At 40.6% G+C, this 19,574-nt stretch overlaps 1 protein-coding gene across 1 annotated transcript in view; it reads left to right on the plus strand.

Moving 5' to 3' along the window:
* The window catches only part of RIMBP2 (RIMS binding protein 2), a 121,730-nt gene extending 106,595 nt beyond the window's left edge, over positions 1-15,135 (plus strand). The window contains exons 17-24 of the mRNA XM_062009717.1: positions 577-694; positions 3,582-3,734; positions 6,679-6,863; positions 9,052-9,220; positions 11,613-11,716; positions 13,272-13,343; positions 14,031-14,165; positions 14,733-15,135. Coding sequence (XP_061865701.1) covers positions 577-694; positions 3,582-3,734; positions 6,679-6,863; positions 9,052-9,220; positions 11,613-11,716; positions 13,272-13,343; positions 14,031-14,165; positions 14,733-14,759 — 963 coding nt within the window. The 3' untranslated portion in view covers positions 14,760-15,135. The remainder of the gene's footprint in view (positions 1-576; positions 695-3,581; positions 3,735-6,678; positions 6,864-9,051; positions 9,221-11,612; positions 11,717-13,271; positions 13,344-14,030; positions 14,166-14,732) is intronic.
* The last annotated feature ends 4,439 nt before the right edge of the window (positions 15,136-19,574 follow it).

The following is a 19,574-nucleotide window of genomic DNA, read 5'->3' on the forward strand; positions in this document are numbered from 1 at the left end:
AGCGTAGCGAACAGAAAGAGAGAGCTGAGATGTGAGAGGAGGTGTGTCTACATTCCCTTCTGCACGTTTCTATGACCTTTAAAAGGCTTTAACAACCAGAGGCTATTATAGAAAAGCAGTGTGCTAAAGACAGAAGAACGTACACTTGTTCACATGCTGCAAACTGGACAAAGCTGTATAGCTGAGTACATAAAAGACTTGCCTTGTCAGTGCAGTGCAGTCGCCACAGCTCTCATGACTCGTACTGCTCTTCAGGAGGTTCTAACGTCATCTTAGCAGCAACAACAAAGGCAAAAGAATGTTTCAGAAATTATTCTTTTCTTTTCTTTTTGTTCTGATGTGTGACTGCTGGTTACAAAACTCTGCCATAAATCAGGGAACCATTTTTTTTCTTTTGCAGGTTTGCCAGGCAACAGCATTTACTTTTCAGCTAACCTTTCAGTTAAAAACTAAGTTTAGTTGCCTTTAGAGCTTATGCTTCCAAATGTGATTGACTTGATTTATGTCCAACCATATAACCATGATGTTACCATGCATGTAACTTACAAATCTGTTCTTTCTGTCGTTGTTTTTTAGCTTTTAGGTAATCCATCATCTGCAGGACGGCCTGAAAGGGTGGAGCATGCAGGGCGAAGGTCCTCTCATGGCAGTGCTGTGCCACAAAGGTCTCGACCAATGTTGGTCCCTTCCATTGGTTAGTTGGACAGATTGGTGCATTTCTGTTCTTTGCAGCTTCAGAGTTGGAAAGGTGGTCCCTAAGAAAGAAACAACAGACACTTGTCTTGAACCATGGTTACTCTTAGTTTAAATGGGATGAAATTGAACTAAAACCACCTTCATCTAAATATGGGTGTACTGGGGTCTCACAGGGGGCTGAATCAGTAGTCATTGACGTCACTGGGAGTCTTTTCATTGAATTTAGTGGATATTGGAGCTTTTCTAAGCTTGGTTAAACTCAGACACTCTTAGAACTTACCTAAGAATAAGTTTGCAGGCAAGCTACTATACAATCACCAGAACAAATATACTCATTTAGCCTTTCATCCAGCCATCCATCTTTCCATTCATCAACCATCATTTTGCATTTACTTTCCATTTTCTTGACTACTTTTTGGAATTTAGGAGGAAAAATGGAACCTGTTAAATGCAACAAGTTAGTCAAATCTGTATATATTTACCAGTTTTGATGCTTCTTACAGAATTATCTCTATTCTGGTTTAATTTTGCCTTAAACTCTATGCTGGTGCATATCAGATAATCCAAAAAGCAGTGCAGAAAAGATAATGGAATCAAGACATTATGGACAAATACATATCTGTTAAAACTTACACTCTATACTGACAAATAAGAAACAGTGAAAATCAGGAAACACAGCAAAGCAAATGCAGAAAGAGTTCTGTGAGCTGTTAGCAGAATGTAGAGTCAGTCCAGTTCCTGTCCCTAACTTGGAGTTTAATTTGTGAATACTTTAGGCATTTTATCAGGAGGAGGAGGAAGCAATGTCAGGCAATTCTCACCCAACATTTATGTAAGAGACATCACAAATGGGGATTATCAGAAGGAAAAAGTATTGAGGAATGCTTTCCTTTTAAAATGTGAAATATTTTTCCCTTTTCATGGAATCACTCACCAAATGCCTTTAAATTAAAAGCAAAAGTCCCCTAGTGGATATAATCATTTTTATGTCTAGGAGATAGTAATTAGCAGTGTTGAAACCATAGATCAGAAAACACACAGAGCCATAATGTAAGAAACTTTCTTACTGTTTTCAATATAGCATGAGTGGTCAGGGACCAAGTCTCCTCACACATCCTGCTGTAAAACAGGATAATCTGTAATTCCATGTGATAAACTTCACAGATGTCAATGGAATTACACTGATATGAAAATGGTATGGGGGAGAATCAGCCTCAGGGAGGCTCTTGTGCTTCTGTTGACAGGTTATTGTTAGCTGAATGAAATAGTTTCAGATGATGGTGTGCAGACTATCAGACTTCCATGTCCTTTTTCTCTGAAAGCACCTTTTTTTGTTTTTTTTTCCTCAGGAGTAAAGATTTCTGGTTTGTTTGGACTACTTAAAGCAAGTTTTCTATCTGAAGTCTTTCTTTTATATTATCTGCTGAAATATTTTTCTGTGAATAGTGAGAGAGTTGACAGGTTTGTTGGAAATCTTTTGGGTTTCCTTTTAATTTTCATTTTAGTTAAAAAATAAGGGAAGTGAAATTTATTAGTGCTCATTTTCTGCCAACAAAGTGGGGACATGGGAACCCCTAGCTAATGACTTTGCTGTTTAGTTGTTCAATAGCAACAGCTTAGGAATGAGATCAAGAAGCTAACTTCTGATAGTCAACCAGTGCTCAAACAATGAAATAGAAAATTAAATAGATTTTCATAGAATGGTAGGGGTTGGAAGGGACCTTTAGAGATCATCTAGTCCAACCCCCCTGCAGAAGCAGGGTCACCTAGATCACGTCACATAGGAACACGTCCAGGCGGGTCTTGAAGACCTCCAAGAAAGAGACTCCACAACCCCTCTGGGCAGCCTGTGCCACTGCTCCATCATTTTATTTCTTTCAGTCGTTTCCTGTAAGCCTGCTGGAAAAAAAATCTAGATGATATGAAGTGTATCAAGAGTTTAGATAAATGTGGTAAAAGTAGAGCATCCAAAAGCATATAGTAAAGCATTGTATAAACTTCAGCTCACTGTTTGGAACTCCCACTGACAGTGTTTCCCATGAATAAGGGCTGCACGAGTGGGTCTGGAAGAAGGAAGCTGTTTTGGCTGTGTTATTCAAATATGTAATTCCACAAAGTGAAAAGCAGAGTAAAGTAAAAGGAATGAAGAAATTAAATATGATTGGGCCAAAGTTTACACTGCTTAAATACATGAAATTGTTCCTGGCCTCAGCATATAGCTCAAAAATGTGGATTCCAAATTTCTTGGCAGCAGCTTATTCCTTTACATGTGTGCCTGGAGTTTTTACTGAGTTATTCAGCTAAAGAGTCGCTTTAGTGATGAAAGCTCTGGGAGGTTGCATTAATGGGAAAAACCTTCAAAACTGTGATGTTCTTAGCATTCCAGTGATAAAGTCTTTCTCCAAATTATTCTAGAATTTCAATTCTTTGAGATATTTCTCCATTAAGCTGTAACTACTTTAGATTAGCTCTTCTTGCAGGTAGGATTTAAGTAAATTAATGAATTTTTGTTTTTAGGTTGATACTTTAGAAGGTGAAACACAGTTTACAGTGCTCTTGACCTTGCAGATCTGGCAGGTAGGATTGTTTAACCTCATAATAAAAGATGATTCCTATCCAAAGATATAACAATCAATATTTACACGGTATGAACTTTAAAAAGCACAAAAAATCAGATGCTTTAAAAAAAAGAGACACACATTTCTGTGATTCCCCTGCTGAAGAAGGATTCCTAAAGGCTGAGGCATCTGGCAAAGCTTAGCAGTGTTTAGCCTTCCTACTCTATGCAAGTCCAAAAAAAAAGGCAGGCAAAGCCTGCCCACAGGAGCCTCCGCAAAGGCAACTGTACAATATGTTTTAATAGATCATTCCCTTTTTCTCCATAGAAATTACAATGGACAGTAACAGTGAAGGCGGTCGGTCTCGGTCAGGTAGTGAGGGAAATATTTCACCTGTAAAAGAAGAAGCTTATTATCGCAGCATTGGTGGACACAAGAAATGGCCTCAGCAGCGTACCATGGCCTCTGAATATAGATACGGTATGCCCAACATTCTTCATCCTTTCTGACAGACACATTGTAGAGCTGCGTGTTAACAAGTGCGGTTTCTGTATGACAACGTTGCATGCAATGCAGAATGCCAGGGGAACTAGCTCTTAAGTCCTGTCTGCTCTCAGGTAAGTTTCTCCAGCTCAGCTGTAAGGGACAAACAGCCCTTAGTCCTCTGTCCTGAAACTGCTCTGCAGCCACCTTTCCATACTCGACTGAGTCCAAGCACACTGCATTGCATGAACCTCTGTGAAGCTATGCTGCTACTAATGCCAGTCAGTATCTACTGTATACTCCTGAACAACCATTCATCCAAATGACCACATTTCCACTTGATTCATATAGACTGGACAGGGCCAAACAGTACCTGGAAGATCACAACCTGACATCCTATAATAGGAAGCAGTTAGCAAACGTTGTTTCTGGTTTATGGCTTGAGCCAAACGAAGATTGGGGGGTCTTTTCAGTGACCACACAGGACTTTGACTGTGTCACTTGGTGAAGACAAAAATTGCTCTTAGTTTAGGAATAATTACATCACAATGCTAAACTTGTATTATGTAAGGCAGTTACACCCACTATACCCATTGACAGTATTTGTTGCCTCATCAACATAGAAATCATTACATGATCAACAGTTTTCATAGTCCATAACATGGTAAATTGTCTAATACTTCACTCATAAAAGCAGCCCAGGCCATATGTAGAGCTAAGAAACATAAGCTAAGAGTTTTGTCAGTATCTGAAAGGAAAGGAGCCCTGACAGTTTTAGTAAATTGTAATGTAATGTTTCAAAGCAGACATATCTGAGTGACTTACAACCAGCTGATCCGCTTGTGTTTATTGGTGTATGTCTAGGGAATTCAGTGCAACTGCGGTTGCAACTATGCACCTGCTGGGAATCTGGCTGGCTGCACCCAAAGGCTAAGATTTTACACACACAATTATATGTGTGTGTGTATGTGTGTATATGCATTATATACACATTAGCTTCTTGAAAGAATAAGTGGCTAATGAGCTAAACAAATGGTCGTTTGCTTTCTGGTTCACTGAAGCAAACATGGTTATTCTGAGTCAGATCATTACAGGCCAGTGCTTTCAACAGAGACACATTTGGCTACCATCCATCTTTGAGCCTAACCCCTGTTAACTGCAGTTGCAAGCTGGATGCAAAACTTGGGGGTTTAATTAACAATGCAAAACAAACCCTCCCTTAGCCCACCTGTTAAATTGCCTGGCGGACCCGAGTACGAACCACAGAATGACTGCAACCAGACTCTGGGGGGAGAACAGAACAGAAAAAAATCCCATCCTTTGTGTCCCATTGCTTTATGTCCCACATGTTCCCTTCTCCCACCCTTCCTTTCTGTGCTTTGTGCCTGCCTAAAGCTTCTTGGCTGGAATTTTTCCCTGCCCTTTTGCTGTTCTGCACTTTTTCACGTAGTCACATCCTTTCTTGCGCTCTGGACCCAGGAGGCAGTAGCTGTTCCCTTAAAGCTGTGACCCTTGGAAATGTTTTTCTGGTAGCTAAAGAATATCAAATGTTGAGTAAGATGCATCTGATAAAAAAAAAAGAGTAATTTTAGCTAAAATATTCTATATCAAATGTTCAAACTGTTACCAAGAATGGGAGACATGAATTTGTAAGAGGTGATTAGAGTAAAAATTGTATTAATTTAAAAATTGTTGGAAAAATGTTATAGTTGAACTACATTTTCATCATAATTCATAACATGGCTTTCTCAATTTATTCATTGTGAAAGATCTTATAAACTGTATGGCGAGTGTTGATTCAGCAAAGAACAAAAGGACGTGGCTCCTACTGAAGTTAGTGGGACTTGCACAATAAGATTTCCAGAAGTGGCTTGTGACTTTGAAGGCTTTATATTTTAGGACTCCATATATCTTGAAAGAGCTTATTTTTTTTGAAAGCACTGCCACATGCTCTTTCAAAACACATTTAAAAGCCTTTGAAGGCTGTTATTCAAAACACTTGTTAGCCATTTTGGCCTAATTTTCTCGTTCAGTTTTACTGAAGTCCATCCTTAACTATGTTGTTAAATCATGGACTAAACACATTCTTCAAATCATTTGAAAAGTCTGAAAAATGTGTGAGATGAAACACCAATTCTCATTTTTCATGTCCTAATTGATTCTCTCCCCTACAGTAGACACAGTTCAGGGTGGTGTCAAGTGTTGTATTCATGGATAATCTTTCCTAATGAGCTCATGGTTAAATGCACTCATACTTAACTATTTCCCCTGGATTTTAACACATCATGTGTTAGCATTTGGGTTGGTTTGGAGCACTGCTGGCTATGTTAACTACTGAATGTGTTTAAACAAAATCATAGGCAGTGTAGTTCCAATCCTGGCATAACTAACACCACTGAAATGTATTTCTTCTTACCTGTCTGGAGAGATTATAGCCATGTTTTAAACCTGGTACCTGAAACATGGTATGTCAACACAGTTGGGATGGGCTTTCCTGTGTCCATGAAGAGCAGAAGCAGCTGTGCTGGAAAACAGGTGGATCCAAAGCATGGTTATTTTTGCAGTAATGATAAAGCCTAATAGACTCATCATTATGTCACTCTTAACACTCCTCATTAATTTGTGGCAAATTCTAGTAAACTCAACCAAAATTGCTTTCTTACCTGAGCTCTATTCACACATGTAAATGTGAGTGTGGTGTAGGAGACCAGCATCACATTCAGTGCAGGCAGATTGTCATTGCATATGCTTTTAAAAAATAACAACTTGTTAATTAAAAAAACACCCTAAAACCCAAGCCATGAAGCTTAGTAGGATATGCATTAAGTTATTGGGGTTTTTTCACTGAAAGGCCAATATTTTTCAAATATTAACTGGAATAGTTGAAAGATGAGGCCAGCTTGTATTGCTGAATTGTTCTTTTCTGAATTTGCTTTTATAGATGGCTATGGTGGTCACGACCATCTTTCTCCAGATCTTTATGAAGAATCAGAAACAGATCCTGGCACAGAAGACATTTCTACTCGAATATTTGTTGCACTCTTTGACTATGATCCACTGACAATGTCCCCAAATCCTGATGCTGCAGAGGAAGAGCTGCCATTTAAAGAAGGACAAATCATTAAGGTGGGATCTAAAACCAAAGGAAACGAAGGACCCAGTTTTACAAAGGGGGTCTCCTTTGTTCCCTGAGGAGAAAGCAACAGTATAACTAGAGTCCAAGGGGGGTTTTCCTCCAGAGATTCGGGCTGTAAGTCTCACTAGATCTGCAAGCTAATATCTAGGGCTAATGGCTTTAAAATCACTAGGAAACACACAAAAAAATCTCAGAGTTGCTCTAGATAGAGACAAACTCAATTATAGATCTATGTGCTAAGACCAAAATTGTTGTTTTGAAGCCTTCTATGTCCATGGCCACAAACCCTGCAGGATAAACTGCTTCAGAGAGGATGTCTTTCCTGCAGAGGTGCTACAGAAATACTTAGCATTGTGCCTTCAAACATAACAGAGCTGGTTTAGACGACAAAAACTCTCAGCTAGTATGCATTTAAGATCAATTAAAGTCCAGAGGTTAAGCACTTCTTCCAAAGTCCTCTCTGAACCTAGGAAAACCGCTCCTTTTTTGACTGTTTGGTGTAAAATACACACGCTGCCTTTCAGCAGGGTGCAGAAGGCAATTCGCCTTCAAGTGACAGGACCAGTGTTATGTGTTGTCCCTGCTTTTAGCCAGCCCTCTGTCCCAGCTTGCCTCATCTGATGATTGTGCAGCTGCAAAGGCATATTTGTTCAGTTTGCTGATCTGATTTTAAAAAGCTAGCAGATTTTTCTGTTGAATTAGCAAATATAAACATCTCCTGCAGCCTCATATCCAACTGATCTGGTGCAAAATGGGCAGAAAGGAGAGAGGCAGAAGGAACAGATGCTGGTAGTCCAAGGGTAATTCAGATTTAAATGGGATCTGAAACAGAACCTGATAAAAATATAAACTTATTAGTTACACTGCCCACTTAAAAGGCAGAATTGTAGCTTAAGCTATTAAAATACTGCCTTCTGCTGCATTGGGTTGGATCCTAACAAATGCCTTTATCCCAAATAAATTATTTTTTTACATGTTAAATACTTTGCAAGAGATTTCGCTGACCTCCTTGTATGATGTAAGTTTTATGTCAAAAATATGGATCTTGTTAGAGAGTTTGTTTTTTCTTTGCAAGAATGTTCATTTCGCTCAGGTATTTTAATTACCTTCACAGATTTGTACATATTTGGCACTGAAAAGTCTACGGCAATCCCACCTCAGATACTTGATACTTTTGAATGTCTTATCAAATCGTTGTGAAGATGCCTTAGTCTGCATTTTCAAAACCCTTTTCGTACCTTACCTGAGCAGTGGGGTAGGGGTGGGAGTCCCACCATGAGCTGTGTGAAGTCTGCCCTGTGCATGTGTTACGGTTGCGTGTGCTGTCCTGCCTGAAGAAGCAATAGTTGGAGGTAAATCATGGATACAGCAGGATTAAAACTGAAAACATCCCTGCTCCAGGAATGAGGCAATTCAACAACCATTTTTTAATGAACTCTGCTTTGAAGGGATCAGTTTGGGGATTGAAACTGATTGATCAGTTTGGGAAATGAAACACTTGATGGAACTGATTCAAATAACAATCTAAACTCTGCCAGCAGTTAGGCCTCTGTGTCATTAGTGGCCTCTGTGTCATTAATGGCCCTTGTGAGTTGACTACATTTTTGGAACTTTAGAGAAATTTTGGATTTACCTGTGCTCATTGATGAAACTTCATGCTATTTTTATACCTTAATTGATATTTCCTGGAAAGACAATAACAGAGCTTAAATAAGTATATATGTTAAGTAAGTAAAATGGCCATTTTTGATCATAAACAAGTTGTTCTGTGTGAAATAACACCACTTGGGCAGAGTTTTGTAAATGACTTCATTTTAGGTATAGTTCCCATGGCAGCAGAGATGGTGTCATGTGAATAATTCCATAAACGTCAGAGTAAACCATAAAGTGTGAAACCTTTGGCTGGGCAAGGGGAGAAACTGATGACTTTTAATGTTGTCTCACTGTTTGTGCATTTCACTGCTGACTAAAAAAAAAGGCCAAATTCCACTTATGTATCTGAAGTCAAATTAACATCACACTTCCAGTTTGTAACATGTCAGAGTAGTCAGAAACTAATTCCACATCCAAACTGTAGATGTCTATCTATCTACTGGCTTTAGTAACCATTCAGCCTCCATTAAAACTCCTAAATGCCAAAACCTTTGCTGACCAACGTAATCATGGTTTGAATAACAGGTTTATGGAGACAAGGATGCTGATGGATTCTATCGTGGAGAAACCTGTACACGAATTGGCCTTATCCCATGTAATATGGTCTCGGAGATCCAAGTAGATGATGAAGAGATGATGGATCAGCTTCTAAAACAAGGCTTTCTTCCTTTGAATACACCAGTTGAGAAAATAGGTAAGAGATAATATGGATGGTTCACTTCTAATTTTTAGGTGCTGTTAACTTGGCTGGATCTGCTTTGCCTTTTGTTTTTACTATATGCAGATGCATCTCAACTTTACAGCAATTTCCTACACTATGGGATACATTCTGTGTCAGTATGTGGATGAATTTATTCAACCAGTATTTAACCTCAGTCACATCTTGGTCACATGTTGCAAACAAGGACTTGTATCTTTGCCACCCCACTCAAGAATTTCTGATTTGAAAAAAAAACCCCATGGAGTTTGTCACCAGAAAGATTTTCTGGACACAGAACACGATCCCAATGCTTTGTGTGTGCTGTGCTGAGGGCTTTGTGATACGCTCACTGCTGCAAAGCATCAAAAAAGAATCAATTATTTGTTGTTATTTTTTACTCTTTTACATTTTCCTACTTTACCAATAATGGAAAGGGATGGTGGCAAAGGGTTATGTACAATCTCATTTGGGACAGAACTACGTATTAGGAGATTTTATGGGTATTGTAGTAACAAATCCTGGCACTTCCAACACACCATCTATTTTCTCTTTCATATGGATTTAACTAACGTTTTTTACAGATGGATTTGGAAAGAACAGTTAGTTTGGCTTAATTTTAAACTAAACACAAATTCTGAATGGCAGAGATCCCGGTGCTCAGGCCCTTGCTGTCACAGAGTCTGCCCACGTGGATTTTTAGCAGAGGCAGGATCTAATTGCCAGTTTGTCTCATATTTTTAATGTCGTATCAGACACTTTCCATGCTGTGCTCATATGACTATATTTTTCTTAATCCTTTGCCCACGTTAAATCCTTAAAACCAGAACTTTGAACAGCTTCATATCTCTTCTTCTTTTATTTGTATGCGTTCCTTTCCTGAAGTCAACTGTGACCGTTTCAAAGAGAGCACACGCTCTGTACACCGCAGATCCAGAAAGTCTAAAAGAGGTCTGTGCTAAGAACCAATCATTTGATTCAAGCTGTAAATTAGCTGAAATGATTTGAGCTGTCTAGATTTAATTTTTTTGTGCCTTAGACATTTTGGAAACCAGAAGTTGGAAAACATTGTCACATAGCAATTATGTATAGGGTGGTATATTATGTGTATTTGAATGAGGGAGCCCTGGCACAGGGGGCTCCAGAGAGGTTTCCAAACCCACCTGGATGCATTCCTGTGCCCCAGTTGAGGGAAACCTGCTTTAGCAGGTGTTTGGGCTGGATGAGCTCTAGAAGTCCCTTCCAACCCCCACCATTCTGGGATTCTACCCTTTCTGGATTCTTTCCATGCTTTTAGCTGGGCCTGGAGCAGTGGGCAATGTCTTGCCCCAGCAAAGTACTTCAGAGTGGAAAGTGCAACTCTGAGACAATCCTTTAGGTGTTGGTTGATCCATGGTTTGGGGAATCAGGGTCCCATGACCGTTGCAGTCCATGCCTTTGTTTTGGATCTGTGTGTTCTGTGCAAATCCCTTGCGCTGGTAGCTGGGAAAATAACTTCAAATCACCCACTACAAAAGTACCTGATCTCCTCTGACCAAGGCTTCAGTGTCAGCTGGTGGGTGATGTGATGGCTGTGAGTGCATGCTACGCTCACTATTTGCTCCACATTATCCCAACCTTTAACATTTACACTCTTGCCAGAGCAATCACAGAGTGCCTCCTAATCCCAGGTTTCCTTTGTCACACTGCCTAACTCTCATCTGACCTGCCCTCAATGCCTGTCTGTAAGTAGCACTAACAAGCATGTTTCTCTTGCCACAGCAGTCATCTGCAAGAATCATGCTAATATCATACAAATTTAAGATGAAGCCTGTAAAATTAAACAGTACTTGAGAATGTGGTTTTATAGTCAGTCTTGAAAATAGTGCAAACCACTTGCATAATGGGCAGCATCTTTGTTCCTGGGACAGCTGAGAGTGTGTTTCTCCTTCCAGTCTCCCAGCAGAAAGCTGAAGAATAATCCCAGACACAAAATTCCTTGTGACTAGGAGGAGGGAAGGGAATGGATACTAAATGTGGAAGTCTGAATGAAAGGAAACAACCATGACTTTTGACTGTTTGAATATCCTGGTAACCTCTGATTCCTTCAACCAAGAACTGCTGAAAGTTCCAGAACGTTAGTTTTGCAGATAAATGCTGTTCTGAGGATTCAGTGGTTTGGAATATAGAGGGCACACCAACTGGTAATTGTTAATGAAACATACACACTGTTTGAAACCTTCACCAGTAATGGGTTTGGTAACTGGTGACCTTTCACCACTACGTGAGAGAAATACCAACATCACTGCACAGTTGTGAGAATGATGTGGGGAAAAGCTGCACTTTGTTTTTTCTTTTCAAAATAACTTTGATAGCTTTCCTTGCCTTCCTCTCTCTGTGACTGGAATAGAAAGGAACAGACGGAGTGGCAGGCAGCATTCAGTGGCGACCAGAAGGATGGTGGCACTCTACGACTACGACCCCAGAGAGAGTTCTCCAAACGTTGATGTAGAGGTACTGAGGTGGCTGCTGGCGGGGCTGGCTGTGTACAGAGCTGGAACCATGTTGGTTCTGAGCAGCACTGTTACACACTCACAGTGGATGTGCAAAAAAACTCCCCAAAATTAGTTCAGAATGACACACATCAGCCAAGTGTGTTTTTGGGGCAGGTGTGTGACTGCTGTACAAGTAGATTTATGGTTCTCGATCAAACAAAATCAAGGGATGTCCTTGTAGGGATTATTTTCCAATTGCTGTTTTGAAATGTCCTTTGTGTGTTTCCATATACGAAGATGAGGATTTTTGAAAGGTGTCCTAGCTCATGCCAACAAGCTGGCAGTGATGCACACTTTCAAATCCCTCTAACCTATGGTTCCTCCAAAAGCCATCCATCCTTTGCAACCCAACCCAAAGCAAAGCAGTGCTGGAGAACACTGTTCATCACATGTTGCATTTCTTTCTTACTGATGCATCTGAGATCTCAGGTCTTGTCTGTAATCTTGTCTGTTTAATTAAACAACAGCTGACCACAAGGTAAAACTTTATTAGGGGGTTGTTTCCCCTTTCCCTCCATGCAGTCTCCCATCTCTCCATATTTGTTACCAGCACCAAGATCCCTTTTCACATTGCCTTTGATGTTACACAGCAAGTCCCTCAATCAAGACTTGCTGCAGTTTTCATTTATACCTGCATTGCTGTAAGAACGTCAGGTTATACTGAAAGCTCTAAAAACATACTGTATACCTAGGAGTTTCCTCAGTTATCCTTTAAAGTGTTGGTTTGGATTTTAATTGGTGAATTATAGAATTGTTTTCTTATATGAATGTGAAATATCTGTGACTGGATGCTTAAAAGCACAGCCAGTGTTCTCTTAGATTTCTCACTAAATGAAATCTGGTTCTAAATCACAGAATCCAAGAATCACACTAAATTATAGTGTTTCAGAGTAGTTTGGGCAACAAACTACTCGGGTACATTGCAAATTGTTGTTCTCTTCCTTTTCCCACTGGAAATTCAAAACAAGTAATTAAATTACCTTTAAACCACAGTCTTTGTAGATCAGAGACTGAAGCAATGCCCATTCAGAATCCAGCTGAGATCCACCACTTTAGTTCAGGAACTTAGTTTCAAGAAAAGCAGCCTCAGCTGTTCTCAGCCCCATTAGTCCTGGCACTCGGCTTGATGTAGAGTGTGGGCCTGAGCATGTCCCACCCCTATGCCTTGCTCCCTCCTCACCAAAGGGTTCGCTTGAAGGGCCCTTAGAAGCCACATAGTTGAAAGGTTCCACTTTTGGTCAAGTTGCTGAAGGCTTGGCACAGATGAGCTCCAGGTATCTGCAAGGCCTGGCTGCATGCTGGGAGTCCTGTGGGTGTGCAGAACCTGGCAGGAGAGGTGCCAGATCCCAGCAAACTAAAAAAGCATTTTAAAAAAGTTTTGCTCATAATTCACTCTGGTTTCATGAACTATCTTAACATAAAGGAGAGGGGGAAAATATTAATGGATTTACTGTTGATAAAATGTTGACCTTTGCTAACCAGACATGCTCTGTTACATGTTCCTTTTTCTGCAGGCTGAGCTGACGTTCTGCACAGGGGACATCATCACTGTCTTTGGTGAAATTGATGAAGATGGATTTTACTATGTAAGTTGGCTTCTGCTTGGTCAGGTCAAGCTGTGAGTGAGCAATCTGCACTAGCATGAATCATTAAAGGACAGCCTGGGGTATTTCAGGTCCCAATTGCAGCTAGTTGTGTCATTGGAATTGCTGTGATCCTAATTTAAAACACTGACCCAAGTGGCACACCTGGAAGCGCTATTGACATGGGGTTAGTGTCACCACTCCCCCTTAGTTGGTATCTGGGAGCCCAAGGACCCAACCAGCCAGTTCCAAGGGCTGGGAGGTGATCTTAACCTTGTGTTTTCTGTTTCCAGGGGGTCTTGGCTATTAGAAACAGGTCCAGCTGCCTCTTTCAGAGCCACCTTAACAGTGGCCCCTGTCAAGACTCAAAGTGCCTTTAGGGGCATGGGCAGCCCAGCCCCAGGCCTAGTGCTGGTGCTGTAGGTGAAGTCCCTGAGTTGAGCAGTTGTGTGGGAATTCAGTTCTGCTCCTCTCTTGGGTGTAGCTGAGGAACATGGAGCTGTGTTCACTCTGTATTGTGCACACAAGCTCTCGTGATCCTCAAGAGCCTGTAAGCTCTTAGCAGCCTCAGAGCCCTTAGATGGACATTTCTTCTTCCTCATTGGCTTTGAAATACTCAAAACTTTACCTTCCCTTCTTGGGAGCCTATGTTTAACTATAGCATTCACTGACATTCTCATCATATTGCAGGGTGAACTTAATGGACAAAAGGGGCTGGTTCCTTCCAACTTCCTTGAAGAAGTGCCTGATGATGTTGAAGTCTATCTCTCGGACGCGCCCTCGCGCTACGCTCACGACACACCAACGCGAACAAAAGCAAAAAGGGTAAGCAACCGAATAACAACTTGAATGTTTTCCATTCCATCCTGTCTCACCTATAATTTAGACATTACTTTTAACATTTTTAATCCATTTACCCATTTGAAATTAACTTCCAAATACAGACTACATAAGGAAAAGTGACTTTACTGATCCTTCCACCAGCTCGTTAACATTAGTAAATGAAGAAACTAAATTTACCCCTTGCCGCCATTGCAGTACCTTCAATTCTAATTCGTGTCTAAGCAGCTTTTCTCTGGTAAAAGTAGTTTCTTCCCCACATTTCCAATCTGCTCGTCCTGTGGGCAGTGTGCAGCTGAAAGCAGAAGTGCTTGAGGACAAAGGCTGGTACTTGCCTTTGAGTCCAAACCGAAGGCAGCTTAGGGGCAGCGTCCACCTCCAAACCCTTATCTCTTCCTCCCCCACTGGTGTTAGTTAACTGCCCACAGACTTCCCTCTTATGACAGACTAACCATGTTTAGAGTATCTCATTTTTGGTTTTGTTTCATCACTGCAATACTTTTATATATATTATATATATTTTTATTTCTTTGCTCATCTGCTTGGGAACAGAAGAAGAGTGTTCATTTCACACCTTAATAAGGCAATGTAGCCTTCACGTAAGTGAGCAACTGAAGATACCAATAGCGATTTCAATTAAAGCTACCTGGCTCTCTAATGCAAGTCTTGAAACTTAAATGTGGGGGAAAAACAAACAAACAAAAGAAATATGTCTCCAAAATCCTTGGCCGCAGAAGAACAGGCTGTCTGCTCTTCCTCTATTTAGCCCAGGCAATTCAGGGCTTTTAGGAGACAATTCCTTTAAAAAGGAATCCTTAAATATACACCAATTGGGCCTCCCTTGCTGAAGGTCAACATTTGGAACATATTTCTTCACGAGCTTGATGTTTATGTTTACATAGAAAGGAGGGTTTGATGTCTGACTTCCCTACACCACAGCTGCATATTGCATTGTTAGCCAAGCTGGGATGGGACACTGCCAAGCTCCCGTAGCGAGAAAAGCACAATGCCCCCGCCCTGTAAGGAGTGTACGGATGAGTGCAGTTTACAAGGGGATAGTTGGTTTGGAAACTCGTTCTGCTCACACAGAGCTTCTTAAATTGCTTGCCTTAAAATGCGTTTCCCATCATCGATTATACCCCAGTTCGCCTACGACCAACAATTCTCAACAAGATCCCTTCCCACAGGGATGACTGACTCCCTTTTCCCAAGCGTGCACGTTTGAACTATTAGCAACTGTTTGGTTTACCAATGCAATAAAAGTCTCTACATGAAACATGCAGCTCTCTGACCGAATGCATTAGACAAATATCTGGTATCTTCAGGTGTACGTTGGGGTGCTTTACCGAGCTGGGTTGGGTTTTTTTATTTCTTCATTAGAATTAGACCTTGATTTAAAATCAAAGTAGGCTTGAAGCCCCTTTGCTGAACTCGCTGTTGCTCAAGGATGTTTTTAAACTCAAAAGCACAGGTTAACGGGGTTCCCCATGGCCTGGATTCTGCTAGGAAAATAATCAGCTTAATTGATTGCGTCACCTTTTGTCAGCCGGGCGCTGTAGTTAGGGGTAGGCTGAGTAGCAGTAGTTTTAGCATTTTCATTCAAGTGCTTGTGCTGATTGAAAAACAAAACAAAAACAAAACTTGTTTAAAAATAGCTGTTTAAAAATATTTAGGAATGCTGTCATCTGACTATGGTACAAGAATCCACCTTCATTCAGCAACCTCATAGCTGCAGCATACCCATCAAGCAGTCAGGGTCTTTAAGCTTTCTTTGATTGCAATTAAGGTTCATTTGAGCTTTTGCTTTTTCTCTTTGCTTTTTCCTTTTCCCTTTTTTTTTTTAAGCCAGTGTGCCATCTTCTCAAATTTGTACATAAAGTTTGTTAGCCAATTTTAAAGAAAAGGCATTTATTTAAGGGATGTTGAAAAACTAAGTGATGATGTAGCATTTTAAGTCATATTTTTCTCTGAAAACAGTTTGGCTTCTATAGATTGCTGACCTGTAGTCATTAACACCCTTATTTTTCTTCAATCTATAGCTACAGCTACCCTTTTTCATTTCTGTACTCTGAGAGTACAGAAATGCAACACCAAAACCAGTTTTGTGGCTTTTATGGCCAGAACCATGGCACAGCAAGTGTATCCAACCCTTTCTTTAAAATATACAACCAAACCAGGGCTGTCAGTGTTTTCTGTTGTCTATACTTTTTGCCCAAAGCCATGTGTTTCCGGAAGCCCATATGGTATTTTAAGCCACAAAGAAGGCTGCAGCCCTTTTGTTTAAGTGGGTAATGGGACAAGGGATGTTACCAGCTTTCTTGATGATAACAGCTTTTACGCTTTCAAACATTCAATAAATGATAACAATGTACCTAATAGGTTCCTCCTGAGAATACAGGTACATCACGGAGAGCACCATCCCCCACAGTTCATCTCCATTCTGGGTCACCTACGTCACCTATGGGTTCTGGTAGTCCTGGGAGAGGCAGGGATATGTCCTCGAAAAAGAAAAAGGGGCTGCTTTCCAAAGGCAAGAAACTGCTGAAAAAGCTTGGTGCAGTGAAATGATTCTTGTTCTCCTGGACAACTTGTAAAGCTTCCAGTCTGTGTATTTTTAATTTTAACGTCAAAACTAGGGCTTTCATGACTATGCAGTACAACACTACCCACCCCTGCGTTCTAACTCTGACATCAACAGTCACAGCAATTGCTTAATCAAAACAACAAGAAAAAGGAAGTCGAGTTGTGGCTGCAAACACTTTTTTCCTTTAAAAATCAAAAATAATAATTACAAAATTGTGGGATTAAGACCAGAAGAACGTGGGGGTTTTTTGAAGCCAACTCACCACCTGCACCTCCATTGGACAAATCTCAGCCTTTAGTCTCCTTTAACCGTGAGTGGGGGGGAAGGAAACTCTGCTCCCCGAGTCCTGGTTTGGAGACAGCACCCTACTGCATCCAGTCTTTATCCTAAACAAAAATGGTCTTGAAACTCCTAGTTTAATCAGCCTTGATGTTTTGCCTTATTAATGCACAATGATTTGTACTGTCTAATAAATCTACAGCGTATACTTTGTATGTACTGTGTATTCAGCTGTCTTCATCTTCCCTAAAACATGGTAATTTAAGGTCAAGTACTGCGTTACTGACTCCATTCACTGTCTGATGTAACTCCTGGGAGTCTGAAAGTGCTGTGCAAAACGCTTTCCTTTCCGTTTCTGCGTTTTTATTTTCCCCAAGCAACCCCCTTGTATTGATTTCTTGTGTCAACGTTTCACTTAACTGAAATCAGAGGCAGTGTTAAGGCACTCAGAGACGTACCCACTTTCAACCACACCACCACCACTTCAGACTTCTCACCTCGCTGTGCTAAATTACCAGGGGAAGGGGGGGAAAAAAGAAAACCCCAGACCCCACCACCACAACCCCTTTTACTGCCCAGCATTTTGCCCTGTGGTACAGTCCTGAGTTAAAAAACATTTTAATGTTGCTGATGTCAGATTCCAGATCAAGTCCATGTCTAAGGTAAACAGTGTCAGACAGATGCTGTAACTAGGGAAAAGGCCACAACTGGTGATAATCAAATCTCAATTGCAATATTGGCATCTCACACAACCCCGTCTCACAGAGTGATGGCAGTCATTGGCTGTTACTATTTTGTAATTCTTGTCCATTTGTAAATTGTTTTTACTGTTTATACATACTTTTCAGACTGCCTTTCTTTTTGTAATTTACGGAAGGTTTATAAATGAATGATCAAAGCTTCCCCATTGTGTCTTCAGATAATGATGTAAATTACTGTAAGATACCGTGTGCTAGATTATAACATTTAATTAAAGAAAATAACTGGCCTCAATTTGTGGTAAAGTACTGTGTGGGTGTGTGCATGTGTACAACTGTTGTGTATTATATTTTCTATAAATAAATAATTTGGTATTTTGTAGAGTGCAGTATGTTTCATGAACCTGCTCCTGGAGTACTGAGCCAGCCTTCCCCTCATAAAGGGCGAGACACTGCAGTTAGATACAGGCCTGACAGAGTCAGGGTACATGTTGGACCCTTGGGTAGAAGGACAGGCTCCAGGGACATAGGCCAGCTTAACTCTCTCTTTTTCTGGTGACCTCAAATGAACACCTGAGACACAACGAGGCAGAAAGACAAAATGCTAAATAGTGCACAGGAAAAGGTAGCATTGCATGACATCAGAATAACCAAAGTCTTTGCCAAAATCCCCTGTGCCTCTCCTGGAAATATTGCAAAGACACAGACAAGGAGCTGAGGGGCATGGTTTAGTCATGGGCTTGGCAATATGAAGCGAGTGGTTAGATTTGACCTTAAAGATCTTTTCAAAATGGTTCTATGATTCTAAATTAAAGTTCAGCTTAATGCAAGACTCAGGAGCTTACCAGAAGCAAGGAATGGTTAGGATGTTGCTCTAGCTCACATCACCTAGGATGCCTAAGGCCTAGTCTTGAAGTATGTAAGCAAATAAATATAACATGATCAAAGCAGCAGGGATTCCAGCAACAGCTTTATTTAAATCTCTCAAAGAAGAGGACAAAGTTTCAACATCAGTCGGTCAAGAAACAACCCACAGCACTAATCCAAATTCTTCTATTTGCACTAGTCTAACTCTGCCTAGTAGTGCAAAAATCTGAAGTCAACTTCCATCAACATAACTGCTACTTGCTTTACAAATTAAGCTAATCCTGCTGAACAGTTCAGAACAATAGGAACCAAGGCCTAAGCATTTCCCACTACTTGCAACTGCAGAACCAAAAGAAAAAAGCCAACTATCAGGTTTTTCGCACATCAATATGCAGTTAAACCACATCAACCAGGTTACTTGGTTCATTCCAGTTATGACTCCACAGTTGTTTAAAGCAATCATCTGCTCACATGTAGCCCATATGAATTACAAGCCCAGACAAAAAGCAGGTTCCTCAGACAGCTCATGCTCATTCACACAGTCCCCATAACAGCCATCACACTTGGTCAATTTTGCCTCTGACACTTGCTCCCGAAACTTTGAATATACAGAGCTTTCTCCTCAGCTTTGCCAGTTTGAGGAAGTCCCATTTCATATCCTTCTACTGTGGGGGACACAAGGGAAAACAGGCAACTTCTCCTTGACCTGCACATCACCTACGAGGACAAGTGTTCAAAACTCTTCCACAGGCTTTGCAATCTTAAAGCCTTGATTTACCAGGAATGTTCAATAGCCTCTTTTTCTGATACAAAACAGCTTAGGAGACAAAACTTCACTCTCATTTTAACAGCCAAGAAAACCGAGAAAGTTAACAATTGCCATTTGAAAAACTCAACAGTGTTAAACACGTTACTGGAGAAGTTCAGATTCTGGTCACCATAACTGTAGAGCTTGTAATGCTAAAA

Source organism: Colius striatus, chromosome 17 (assembly GCF_028858725.1).
Source record: "Colius striatus isolate bColStr4 chromosome 17, bColStr4.1.hap1, whole genome shotgun sequence".
In the NCBI taxonomy this organism is placed as follows: Eukaryota; Metazoa; Chordata; class Aves; order Coliiformes; family Coliidae; genus Colius; species Colius striatus.